This window comes from Labeo rohita, chromosome 1 (assembly GCF_022985175.1).
Source record: "Labeo rohita strain BAU-BD-2019 chromosome 1, IGBB_LRoh.1.0, whole genome shotgun sequence".
Lineage (NCBI taxonomy): Eukaryota > Metazoa > Chordata > Actinopteri > Cypriniformes > Cyprinidae > Labeo > Labeo rohita.
The window spans coordinates 23,926,098-23,939,878 of NC_066869.1; the positions used below are offsets into that span (position 1 = coordinate 23,926,098).

Consider the following 13,781-nt stretch of genomic DNA (forward strand, 5'->3'; position numbering starts at 1 on the left):
TTGTGTGTCTGTGTTTGTATAATGTGTTTCTGTATTGGTGCTCTATGTGAGCTTTTGAGTGTTCTTAAAATCTTAGTCGAACTGAGTTTCGGGACATTTTCACTATCAGTGACAGAGAGTTATTAATTCACAACTCACTGTTAGACTTACGATTTTTCCATTACATCATCACATTCTCAACGATACTTTGTTAACACTGTTGCAGTCTAGCGCTGTGGTCTCCCGGTTCGATCCCGCTTTTAATGAATCGAACCTCCGGTTCCATATGAACTCTGGACGCGCCCAGCTGATCCGCCGATCCGCCCACATCTCAGCAACGCCACCCCCCATTTGCTAAAGCGTCTGAAAATGCAAAACGCGGCATTTTATGGGTTGATCCTACGCATGCGCACATCTGATAGTTTTGTTTGAAGGAGTTCTCGTAGCCAGAGAAGACTGGACTGAATTTGTCCGGAAAGAGTGGCTCTCCACAAGGTTGCCAACTAACATCATATTTTAAAGGAACCTATGAGTGAAAAGCGCCTCTTTTTAAGCCGCGGTTCTTCTCGAAAAGGCGCATAGCTGCTTGATGCATTACTACCATCATGTTAGGGCATTATCCAAACGTGGAAAAATCGCAGCTTGTCAACTACGTGGAGGATTATTTGGAATGTGTCGAATCGCTGCCTTTGGACATACAGAGGAATGTTTCATTGTTGCGAGAGATCGACACCAAGTATCAAGGTAAGCGAAACATTTGCCAAAGGTACCAGCGCGGTATGATGTATATTTACGTTCATTTACATCGTGTACACTTCACCCCGGAGACCGGTGTCGTTTCGTTTCCTCACAATAACACAGAACACATTTTTATTAAACATTTGTCAGGGCTTCCAAAGCTGTCCACGCCCGTTGTGTTTTACTTGTATGTGGTCTTTGGCATATTCAGCTGTGTTTGTTCCAGCAACACTATCCTACCAGCAGTGATCAGCCATTTTGACTAGTGCATACTCTGTACTGTTGTTTGGCTGCGCTCTTTTAACGCATCGCTTTAGTTGCCATAGTATCGACGTAATGGTGCTTTCAGTCGGCGTGTGTTTTGTTCGCATGTAGCCGAAACATCCACAGCTCGATGTCGACGCCTTCGAGTTGGACTTAATGAAGGTTACCGTGCAAAATGATCAATATGCAACGGAAACGATTCATGCACGTTGTTAGTTCCTCGTATTTTTATAATCCCTACCGAGGAGCATGTATGCTTGGGCAGGTAACGTTAGGCTGCTCGTATGTTTTTGTTACACAGCGGCAGGGGTAGCACTAGAGCAACCCGGGGCATGCATTGCGAACAGTAGTATGTTAAAGTGAGGCTTTGTAAAATGCACTGGGCGTGCACTCGCTTCATTTTCTAAAATATCCATTGAAAGTGTTTGTCTCCACCTCACTCTCTTTTCTGTGCCACTCAGAGGTCCTCAAGGAGGTGGATGACATCTATGAAAAGTACAAAAAGGAGACTGACAGTGGGCAGCGCAAGCGACTGCAGATTCAGTTGCAGCGGGCGCTCATCAGCAGCCAGGAGCTGGGAGATGAGAAAATCCATGTGGTCACACAGATGATGGAGGTGGTGGAGAACCGCTCGCGTCAGATCGAGGCCCACTCGCCTTGTTTCCTGGAGCCGGGAGACGCGGAGCGGCCGGCGGAGAAGGTGAGGCACGACCCTGCGAGCACCTCCGCGAACGTTATGCCTGAGCGCTCCTCGGCGCGGCGACCCAGACGTCAGCGCAACAGCGAGAGCCGTGACACTTGTGCCAACGGAGCCCTGGAAGACCTGGGCGAAGAGCCTCCGCAGCAGCCCCGTGAGAAAAAGTCCAAGTCGGCCAAGAAGAAGAAGCGCTCCAAGGCCAAGCAAGAGCGAGAAGCGTCGCCGGTGGAGTTCACCATCGATCCCAACGAGCCCACCTACTGCCTCTGTGAACAGGTGTCCTACGGGGAGATGATTGGCTGCGACAATGAGCAATGTCCTATTGAGTGGTTCCATTTTTCCTGTGTCGGACTGACCTACAAGCCCAAGGGTAAATGGTATTGCCCCAAATGCAGGGGCGACAGTGAAAAGACTATGGAAAAAGTGCAGATAGGGCCAAGAAGGATAGGCGGTCCAGGTAGTGCCTTACAGAAGATGTGCTAGATTGTTTAAGTGTGGGGGTTGGCGATTTTTGTGTTTAACTTATGTTAAAAGGTTCTCCTCATGCACTTAGCTGAAAAGTTTCCAAACAGGTGCTGTTGTTGCTTTTGCATTAGGATGGGGAAACGACCAACAGACGTAAATAACCCTGGAAACACAGATGTTTAAGATACTGCCACTAATGTCCATAAGACAACAAAGAGTTCTTTTCTAAGCTTTTTTTTTTTCCTCTTAACTGCTGATTTCGGTAAGTCTTGAGAGTTTATATATGTTGGAGGTCACCCGGTCCAGGGTAATACATGTTATTAAAAAAGAGGAAAGTGATCAAAATGCACAGGGTTTGATGAACATTATGTCAACACCTTTTATTTGCATTTCTTGTTCTTTCGTTCCACATTTTAGAAAGTATATATGAAAACACACCTCTGAAATGTCTTCCAGTGAGAGAACAAATTCATTTTCTTTGTTACTGTTTTGGAGTGATGTTTTTTTTTTTTTTTGTTAAAAATTCTCTTTTTTTAGGTTTCATCTATTTAAATAAATCAGTGCTTGTTATGTCTCTAATCTGATGCTTGTTGTGTCACATGGAAAATATATATACGTTTTTGGATATGCAGACACTATTTTCTGCATCTAAAAAAATGCTCAAAAAGAAATAATTTACACTACTAGATAAAAGCTTAGACACATTTGACTGAACTTATGTCTACTTTTAAAAATATTTGGATGTAAAGGCTTGTTCTCAGAGTATAAATTATGGCTACATAAGAAAATTGTTACAAAACTTTTTTTTTTTTTTTTTTTTTTTTTTTTTAAGAAATTGAAGGAAAAGAAGCCAACAAGTGTGCTTCTTCAAGTGTCTTAGGAACTGAAGTTGGTTGAATGCCCAGAGTGTGCAGAGCTGGAATCCAGGCAATGAGTGACAACTTTAAAGAGGCTAAAAGACACCAGCTTTAATTTAACATTTTATTTGTGTTATTTCATCGTTTTGTTTGTACTATTCTTCTTAAATGTGGAAAATGGTACAAATAAAGAATGAGGAGGTGTGTCCAAGCTGTTGTGTATAAAAGACAATAGTTTGTTGATTATGCTAGAAAAGAGTAGAATTTAATTTGTATTCTTTGTGCACTTTATATTTCACTTTAGCTCAATTAATTAATAATAAAAATATTAATATGTATAATAAGTTAGAAAAAAGCTATTAAGAAAAATGTTTTTGCTGTGTTGAGATAAGTTTAAAGCTTAAAACTGATTGATATTTTATAGCTTTATCATGAGGTGTTGGTAGAAATATTGAAGATTGAATGGCTGGGACCTAATTCAACCTATGAAACTGAAAAATGGCAAAAAGACTACATAAAAGACATATTTTCAGCGGTCAGACATATACAGACCAATTGGAATTTTAATATAAGCACGTGCTTGTGTTATGAAACCGCCCAGAAAACACATAGTAGCAAATCACTGACCACATCAAACCATACAATTCTGTTCTTTGACAGTATAAATAAGTCTTGCTTGCCAGCAGATGTCACCATAAAGGCATAAGTGGTTCTCAACTGGTTTTGCTTCAGAACTCAGTTTGAACTTTTCTGAAGTTCAAAAAAGTGCTTTTAATTACAGCTCCTTTTACAGTAATGTCTGCTGGAGAAAATCTCATTCTGTTAAAAAACAAAAACGCTCTTGAGAGTGGGTTTAAAGTGCAGCCTACACATATGGAGTAACACTACAAAACATTAGGCTGTTAGGTCACCTGCTCATTTAAGCATTACAAATGTTGATCATTAGCTGTTAATGTATATTTATTCTAGGTTACACAGTAATCAGGATTACGCTGTAACCCAGGATTGTTAAGTTAGCATTTTAAATGATCTATGAATTCAGTTGTCGGTTAATAAGTATCTACTCCAGTATCTTACCTATATTGTGAAACGCAACGCACATAATTCATCATCAATACTGCGGTTACCTGGGATTTTGTGGGAGTGTGTGAAGAAATACCTTTTTATCCAAACAATTGCAACCCTGGGTCAGGATTTGAAAAGACTCAGCCTTGTTCTTTCTGGTGATACTCAGATCACTAAACAAGAGGAAACACTCTGGGAACTTGGGAAGCGAAAGCTGACACCAAAGCTTGGGTGCCCTTGCTCTCTGTATAGAAGTTATTTGATCAAGGCCTTAGAGAAAAAGAACCTCACACAAATGCAAACAAGGCCAAATTCTTTTCAGATAACAATCCACAGTCTCACACTGCCTACCTCAAAACAAAAAAAAGGAACTCATTATGATCTAAAAGAAATACAGAACTTTTAGAAACTATAGTTTTTACTTTCTCAGTTCTCTATGAAGCATTTAACTTAATTACCCATATGAAAAATGAATTATGTTGACTATAAGATACTTAATGTCTGTGTTAATAAAATAAGTTATTAATATCTCCACAGTTTTGGCTGGGGCAATTCTACAATTCGGTGCCTTTTGAGCTTTAAAACTTTAAAAAAAAAAGAAACATATTTATGTTTAATCATATATAAATTCCAGATCACGTCAAGCTAAATGGCCTAAAACCAATACATTTTGACTAACAAAATATCTACACTGTTATGGACAAACACATTTAGTCTGAAAGAATGTACTCCACTAAACATGAGTACATTTCTCACGATTTCTCTGTGTACTATTACAATGAGTGAACTATTGAACTATTAATTAATAACTTACAAAGGATGGACACAGCCGTAAGAATGGACAAAAACCTAGACCAACAAATCAAAATGATTAAAGACATCCACCTTGTTTTTCTATAAGATTGGGTGCAGACATTTGTAAATTTTATGGGTCTGGCTTCCGGTTTCATCCGTGTCCAGCTATTTTTAGCTGTACAAAACAGTTAGTTTTGTTACTTAATATTGGAAACTGGTATGTCTTACCATATTTCTTTAATGTATTATCTTAATTATGAACACACTGGTTTGTTGTGCATTCTTCTCATTATTTCCCTATAGCGACTAATGAACCGGAAGTCTCGCCCATAGGTTTGGTTCCGCTTTAAAGAATAATATTTTGTCTTGGACCCAAAGCACTGTGCGTAATATAACAACAGTAATAATAATAATAATAATAATAATAAACTTATTTTCTCTTTTTAATCAGCTCATTATAGTTACACTCGGGTGAAATGCAACATTATGCTTGCATTATGAACTAAAGGATACGAGCCGGTTAAAAAAAGGGAAAACAGGCTATCCAGAGATAGCCTGAACTCTCAACGCCTCTTTTAAGTCCACCCTATCGTTTTTCCTGTCGCGAAAAGTGTTGAAATGCATTGCACTAGCTCTCGTTCCGCTTTTCCCATGTTCACCTGTTGCGAGGCTCGTGTACTGTACTCGCGATGTTTTGAAGGCCGCCTGTAGGTGGAGTCAGGAAAACATCTGGTGATCCGCGCTCTCTCTGTCGACACGTCCAATCTAATCCGCCGCACCGGACAGCAGGCGCAAGGCGTCAGGGACGAGAGCCCGACGCCTCCGGAGACGAGTTAACGGTTGCGAGTGTGACATCAGAAAGCGTACGGTCTATATGAACGCCCCGTAGCGCACGAGACCGACTGGGAGGCAACCACGGAGTGCACCAAATGAAGACATGAATAAGAAGGGATGAAGTCATCTCCTGCGCTTTATGGCCAGCAAACATCACCGATGAATGCAGTGATCGATCAAGCCACCGCTCAAGAGGCCTGGATGGTGGAGGAATCGCTCTCGCTTGCTTTCGGCCGTATGCGCAGAATGTCGCGGGAGAGGTGTGGAAAGAGGCAGGTTGAGATCTATTAATACGGACAGACCCATTGATCATTCAGCTCAGCTGCTTTGCCCGTCAGTGCAGTGCCTGCCTGGTTAATACTGCCCACCGGACCGCTGGCATCGGGCTATGGGCGCACCGTGCGGAACGCGTTTGTGTGATGAATAAATGACATTGGCGTCTCACTCGCGTATCATGCTGGTGGACCCTCCGCCGTCACGCACAGCGCCTCGGCTCCTGGACATCAAGTGAAATACGGTGCAATGTGTTCGTTTTGGAAATTCAATAAGGTGCGCAATAAAACACCGTGTGAGTGCCGCGGAGCATCGGACAGGGTCGCAATCCACGCCGTGGCCTGTGTGTGAAACGCGCCGGAGAATGGAGAAGTTCCTGCAGATAGCGCCCCATTCCCTTGCCATAGTGCTGTCGCGGGTCAGCACGGAGGAAGCAGCCGCGGTCACGGAGAAGCTTCAGCACCACCACACCGGCTATGAGATTTTCGCCGACTTCAAAGCGGAGAACATGCAGCACTTCTGGAATAAGAAAGTCACGGACGCCATATCGGAGACCTTCTTCTTGGGCTGGATAGATGAACATGTTCTGCTCATTCAAGGCAAGGAGGATCACTTGGAGGTCCTGAGGGAAGGATGGACCCGGAGAGCCCTCAAACCACCGCGGGGCTTCGAGATCAAGTGCATAGGTAAGCCTGACCAAATGGCATCACACAGGGATCCTTGCTGCTGGACAGCCATGGGGAAAGGAAGCAGTCAAGTTGCTTTTCGAGGAATAATGTGGGCGAACCTTAGTGCCAGTGAATTATTTTAACACGGTGGTGTGTGGGTGCAGAGGCTTGAGAGGAATTTGCAAACCTTCTCCATAATGAAGATGCCAGTGCACTTGCAAATTTAAAATGCAAAAAAATCAGTATGAGGTTCTTATGAGGTGAGGTTTATCTGCTTGAAGAAATTATCTACAGGGTAAAAATTGGTTAAGATACCTTACCTCACGAGAAAATGCATTTTACTGTAAAAAGTGTTTTTAAGTAAGAAAAGTATGAAATACCATATCATTTACGAGGAAAATTTATATTTGACAAGGCATATTTTATATTTATATATTTTATTGATACTTTGAGATGAGTGTTTATAATGACTAAAAAGTGATAATCACTTTATATGTTGTACTTTGAAGAGTTTTGTGTTGCGTTTTGCTATTTATTTATGTTCATAAAGTATTATTGTAGTGGCCAGCTATTTGGTCTTCATGTCAGTTTTTGTGCTTTGCAACTGCTGATGAGGCCACCCTCCTGATTTCACCATGTGGCGTTCCAACAGGTTTTAATAGCTGTTAGGACAGCTGTATTACATACAGTTAAGAATTATAAAATATTGCAGCTGCATTTCCTGTGATAAAGGTGCCAGATGCTACCAGTTTGCTAGAGCGGTATGCGTTGATTTATGTATTCAACAATCATTTTAATGTCTAGAAAAAAAAAATATTTTTAAAAATCTGACAACTTTGGACAAATGAGTGTGACAAGTATTTGCTGTGAGGTTATTGTAAAACTATAAGCTCTACTAAATCCTTAAATGTTGCTTTTGAATATGAGGTCAAGAGCCCAAGATACATTAAATCCAATGCTTTCCCTGTATCATGTAGAAACACATTTAATGAGGATTTTCTTGTTGTAAAAACAACATAAACGAGGTCACTGTTGCTACTTTCAAACCATCCATTCTGAAGGGTTCACCCATTCTTTGCTCTAACACCCCCATAAATCTTGACATGTGCTTGAAGGAGGAACAGGTTTAAAGTTAAAACATTCCACTGGATTCTACATCATACAGAAACGAACTACACAAAGATGTGCTTTATCTCTGTGGGAAGTTCTTATTCTTTAACTGCCTGAAAACATTGATTTGCTCACTTTTATAATATAATAACTTTTAACAACATATTACAATTGTCTTCTTCTTCACAGTGTGGCAGTTTGCATGTGAAACATTTTATATTTCACCCGTAGTTGTCTTGACTCTTTGTACGTGTTGAAGGCTGTGTAAACAAAGGATATTTTTCAAGGGTGAGACTGTGAAGAAATTGGCCTTCAATCACCCATAATGCAAATAAAAACAAACCGGTACATATAACTGCACTATCAGCTCAGAGGGAAATTCTTTTCATTCCACTGCCTGGTACTGAATGATTTGGTTTGGAATGTGGTGATGTGTCTAGTATTTGCAGATTTTAGTTTAGGCTCTTTGCCTTAAATGGGCCGATCTACATTCCAACTCAGAAAATGATTGATTCTTCATTTTAAAATTCAGTGATTTGGACTGTTGTATAAGTTTCAAGGAAACATTGAGTTTCTGGGTATTTATCAGATTTGGTCTGCAGTACCTATTTATTTAATTATCTGACAAAGCTCATTAATTACTAATTTTATGTTTTAATTTATTGCTTTGTTATTTTTTATCAAATGTATACCATATAAACTATTAATACAGTACATCATTAACTGATTTAGCATCAGCTCATATATGCAAACACATGCTGTTATTATAGCAAATCATTTGGTAACACTTTACAATCAGGTTCATTAACTACATTAGTTAACATGAACTAAGAATAAACAATAATTCTACAGCATTTATTAATCTTAGTTAACGTTCAATTCAGCATGCATTTACTAATGCATTATTACAATAACAAGTTGTGTTTGTTAAAATTGGTTAATGCACTGTGAATGCTAACATGAACTAACAATGAACAATTGTATTTTTATTAACTAACATCAAATGTATGGTTAATTGTTTGTTCATGTTAGTTAATACATTAACTAATGTTAATGATACCAAAGTGCTACCAAGAATTTGATCACAGATTTTTGATTTTGCGATGTAGTGTATTTTGTAGGAATTGTAGTAAACATTATATTCTCATTTGAAAGGATTGTTTTCCAATCTCTTATATTGATATCCATCCTGGACAGCCATAAGACCGTATTTAACCATTTAACATAGTGACTTAAAAGTGACTTTTTTTTCTTGTGATTTTCCTCAGCATGTGAAAAAAAACTTTATGAGAATAGTTAAAAGGATCAGTTAATCATTATAGAACCTAAACAAAGCATTTTGCTCATGTTAGATGGCCATACGTCCTCTTTTTCCTGGACATGTCCTGACTAGAATTTCAAAATTCCCTAAGATGTCTGGGTTTTGGCTTGTTTTTTTTGTTGAAATGCTCTTTACAGTCATCGTACATTATGTGTATTTACATTGCTTTGACCATTATCACACAATTGGTTGATTATGTACACCAAAAAAAAAAATCTGTAGTTTTTACAAAATAATTTTGGCAGCTATGGTTGCCAGAATAATTTTGTAAAAAAATACAGAAAAGCTGTAAACACATTTACAGAACTGATAACAAAAACTATTAAAAACGTGATTATTCAAATGAAATAAATGTGAAGTGGAATATTAGTTTACAGTTTTTCAATGTTAATTATGCTTTGATTTGTTCTTTTTTACTTCTAAAAACTGTGCAATTAGCAGCATTTTTTTGTAAAATTACATTAAAGGTCTGGTTAGATCTTTTACAAACCTCTTTTACAGTTTTTCCTGTATATAGGGAACTTTTTTCTGTAGCATTTTTACAATATTTTACAGTTAAAACTACAGATTTTTTTTTTTACACTGTGCAATGCCTGCATGCTATTACTTTAAGCAAGTATGAAAAAAGCATTTTAGGTAATTTAGAAATCCTGCCAAGGGCACGTCTGGGAAAATGAGGATATATTGTCACTCAAAGCTTGTGCATCGTGTCACATAAACATTTATGTACCCATTTTTATGTACCCACATTACATGTTACATAAACTAAAATCTTTGCTTAGTTATGGTTCTGGACCATTACGTTTTAAAATAAGCAGGTTTTATTTTATTTTTTACATTCTTATACTTGCTGATGCTATACATTCCGCATCTCAAGAAACCAACTCTTGGCAGGGTTATAGATATTTTATTCTTGAGTTTTTTCTTCCTTCCTTCTGTGCAGTAAAACAGGACCAACAAAAGTGAAGACTCAAAAGTTTATGTTTCTTTAGATGTATAACCCAGACATCACCCCAGCCATCAGACACTGCCATCTAGACAGTTAAAAAAGTTTCCATTAGTGCTAAAAATGTCTTGACACTGCACAGGCCCCTAAGGTGTGTGATTATCATAAGCACGACAAACAAGTAGTGTCAAGTAGAGTTCATACCTGTTTGTGTGAGTGGTGGGGAAGTTGTTTATGCTCAGTGATTTATCTGCTAAGGGTGACATTAACTCACCTAAGGAACCTTTTCTTAAATCTTTGAAGACTGTCTGGTAAAACTTAATTGCAGACATGGAGTTTGACTCAAGCTCATATCAAAGCTTTTGAAGTAAACAGCCTGGGTGTTTTTACATTCAAAGATGGAACATAGTTAGATGCTGTCAAAATGCTGGATAGGATATAAGAGATGTAGTAAAAGGAAAAGTTCATGAGAGTAATGGCTCTGTGATAATACTGCTTTTTGCTGTTGTTAAACAAAATATGAGCAGTTTCAACAAAGTGTGAAAAACACAACGTGCTATTACTTCTTCTACATAATTAGAAATTCAAGATGTGTAACTCAAAGCCCATACATTCTTTTGGATGTCAGGATGAATTGGACTGAAGATTTATACTCTGGGATGGCTACTTCTCATGTCTGTATTACTTGGAGGTCGCCCAGAGACCGTGAAGTTTTAGATTTCACAAAACACTAACCACTCAGAGCCTTACTGGTAACCACACTCTTAAGGAGATTCCTGAAGTCGTCTGCAGAATAGTAATCATTTTGCTGAAAAGTGAGAATCCTCTTTTAAACATGTTCCATGTTCAGTATCCGCCAGTACTGTGTCATTGGAATGTGGATGGCTGTCCATAGATCAGCTTGTCACGGGCCGGAAATGTACAAGGACTGTGACAGTACAATGTCCCTGGAGGTGGTGTATACACACGGATTGTGGTGGCAGGTCCGCTTTGGCGCAGATGGGAAGGAAGGCTGGGGGACAGGAAAGGGAACTCTGTGGCAAGCCCTAGAAGCCTTGTCTTCAATAGCAGGAAAGGGAGGAGTGCAGAAGAGAATGAAGGGAAATAACCAATGGATCAGCATATCAGCTTCATGTAGGGATGTGTGGACAGCATGGCTTAGTCATAGTCAACTTTCCTTTTCAGAAAAAAGATTTTTCACAGTTGAACCACTAGTGTCATGGTTTTATGGATTTATGTTGTACCTGAAAAAATGTACAGGAAAAACTTACAATACTGACAGCATCTAAAACATATGTGAACAACTTTAGACGTGAAAATGTTTACGAATCCTTATGAATCTTTAAAATCCATGTGATTTGTGTAAGAAACAGAACCAAATTTTAACTTTGTCTTTATTTAACAATATTAATTTCCATCCAAAATATAAAAAAAGTCTCTATACTTAACACAAAACTACTGTATGCTGCCAGAGAGTACTTTAAATTCAGTACTTTGTCATTATTTGGACTACTTTGGTAGTGCTATTTTTGAAATAAATTAATGTGATTTACCTGCCTGTAACGTTTTTCTTTATGCTGTATATATTAGGGCTGCACAATTAATTGAATTTCTAATCGTGATTACAATTATAGACGCCACAACTATGTAATAGTTCAAACACACACACACACAACCAAAAATCTACTTACATTGTTCTGCTTTCTTAAAGGAGAAATCCACTTCCAGAACAAAAATTTGCAGATAATGTACTCACCTCCTTGTCATCCAAGATGTTCATGTCTTTCTTTCTTCATTCATAAAGAAATTATGTTTTTTGAGGAAAACATTTCAGGATTTTTCTCCATATAATGGACTGCTATGGTGCCCCGAGTTTGAACTTCCAAAATGCAGTTTAAATGCAGCTTCAAACGATCCCATATTCGGTTGTAAACGACCCCAGCCGAGAAAGAAGGGTCTTGTCTAGTGAAACGATCGGTTATTTTCATAAAAATAATATGGTTTATATACTTTTTAATCTCAAATGCTCATCTTGTCTTGCTCTGCCTGAACTGGCTCAAGACAGTTTGGGTATGTCGAAAAACTCCAATCGTATTTTCTCTCTCAACTTCAAAAATCATTTAAAAATCATCCTACATCACTTCAGAAGTACTGACCCAGTCTATGCAAAGTGAACATGCAAAGAAGATCAAACACTCTTAACAAAAAGGTAAAATAGCGATATAGGACGATTCTGAAGTTGAGGGAGAACATGAGATGGGAGTTTTTTGACATACACTAACTGTCATGAACCGCAAAAAAGGGAGAGTAAGACAAGACGAGCATTTGACATTAAAAAGTATATAAATTGTATTATTTTTATTAAAATAACTGATCGTTTTGCTAGATTAGACCCTTCTTCCTCGGCTGGGAACGTTTACAGCCACATTTGGGATCATTTGAAGCTGCATTTAAACTGCAGTTTGGAAGTTCAAACTCGGGGCACCATATCAGTCCATTATATGGAGAAAAAAATGCTGAAATGTTTTCCTCAAAAAACATAATTTCTTTATGACTGAAGAAAGACATGAACATCTTGGATGACAAGGGGGCAAGTACATTATCCGTAAATCTTTGTTCTGGAAGTGGACTTCTTTAAGACGTGTTTGTGTGAGAGAGAGAGTGTGTGTATTTTTCCTACAGGTTATCTTAAGGTTTTTTTTTAAATAAATTATTATTTACATTTTTAAATTTTTGCTTTTTTTATATTTAAAGAAGAAACTATATATAAAAATGTGGCAAGCAGTTGCTTCAAACAGTGGTATAAAGCTATTCAAAACATCATTCAATGTAAATTGTGATAATCATAATTAATAATTGCAATTACAATTTCAAGGGAATAATCGACAATTATGATTTTTGTCATAATCGTGCAGCCCTAGTATATATTCTTCAAAAAATGTTCAGATTTAGATAGGAGGTGGATTTATGGAAAAATATCTATATAGTGGTCAGTTGTAACTAAAAGTATTGTTATTGTACATATTTCTGGCTTGTTTAAATGTGGGTACAGGTTTGTGGATAGGGCTAAGGGATCTAAAATAAAGTATAAAAATATATTTAGGATCTATAAAGAAATCATAAATAGGTTTTAGATGCTGTCAGTGCATCCAAGTTTCAGCACATATCTGAACAAAAACGTTGGTTTGTGTATTCATAAAATGCTACATATAAACAATGACAATTAATTGGTTTTATTCAAGTTAAAATATTATTTTTCAATGTATTCTAATACTTGAATATGTTATTTTATATTGTTAAATCTAAACACATTAAAGGGAAAGTTTATCCAAAAATTTAAATTCTGTCATTAATTACTCACCCTCATGTCGTTCAAAACCCGTAGGACCTTTGGTCATCTTCAGAACACAAATTAAGATATTTTTGATAAAATCCGAGAGCTTTTCTGACCCTGCATAGACAGTAAAACAATGTTCAAGCCCCAGAATAGTAGTAAGGATATCTGTAAAATAGTCCATGTGACATCAGTGGTTCAACCTTAATGTTATGAAGCTATGAGAATACTTTCTGTGCACAAAGAAAACAAAAATAACGACTTTATTCAACAATTTCTTCCTTGTCAGTCTTTGATGCATGTTCATGACAAAATGACCGAACTATCACTTAAATTTAGAAAAACAAAACTCAATTTCTTTGGTTAAATCAGGTAGAAATAGCTCTTTAGGGCACAGGTGTCAAACTCAGTTACTGGAGGGCCGCAGCCCCGCAG

General features: G+C 37.8%; 2 protein-coding genes across 2 annotated transcripts in view; both read left to right on the forward strand.

Moving 5' to 3' along the window:
• The first annotated feature begins 383 nt into the window (after nucleotides 1-383).
• Nucleotides 384-2,963, forward strand: ing2 (inhibitor of growth family, member 2). Its single transcript, XM_051099272.1, is given in 3 exon segments — nucleotides 384-723; nucleotides 1,443-2,099; nucleotides 2,102-2,963. Coding segments are annotated over 3 exon segments (834 nt in total). The 5' UTR covers nucleotides 384-584; the 3' UTR covers nucleotides 2,140-2,963.
• An 855-nt stretch (nucleotides 2,964-3,818) lies between these two features.
• Nucleotides 3,819-13,781, forward strand: part of stox2a (storkhead box 2a) — a 54,899-nt gene continuing 44,936 nt past the window's right edge. The window contains exon 1 of the mRNA XM_051099077.1: nucleotides 3,819-6,653. Within this exon, the coding sequence (XP_050955034.1) occupies nucleotides 6,332-6,653 (322 nt within the window). The 5' untranslated portion in view covers nucleotides 3,819-6,331. The remainder of the gene's footprint in view (nucleotides 6,654-13,781) is intronic.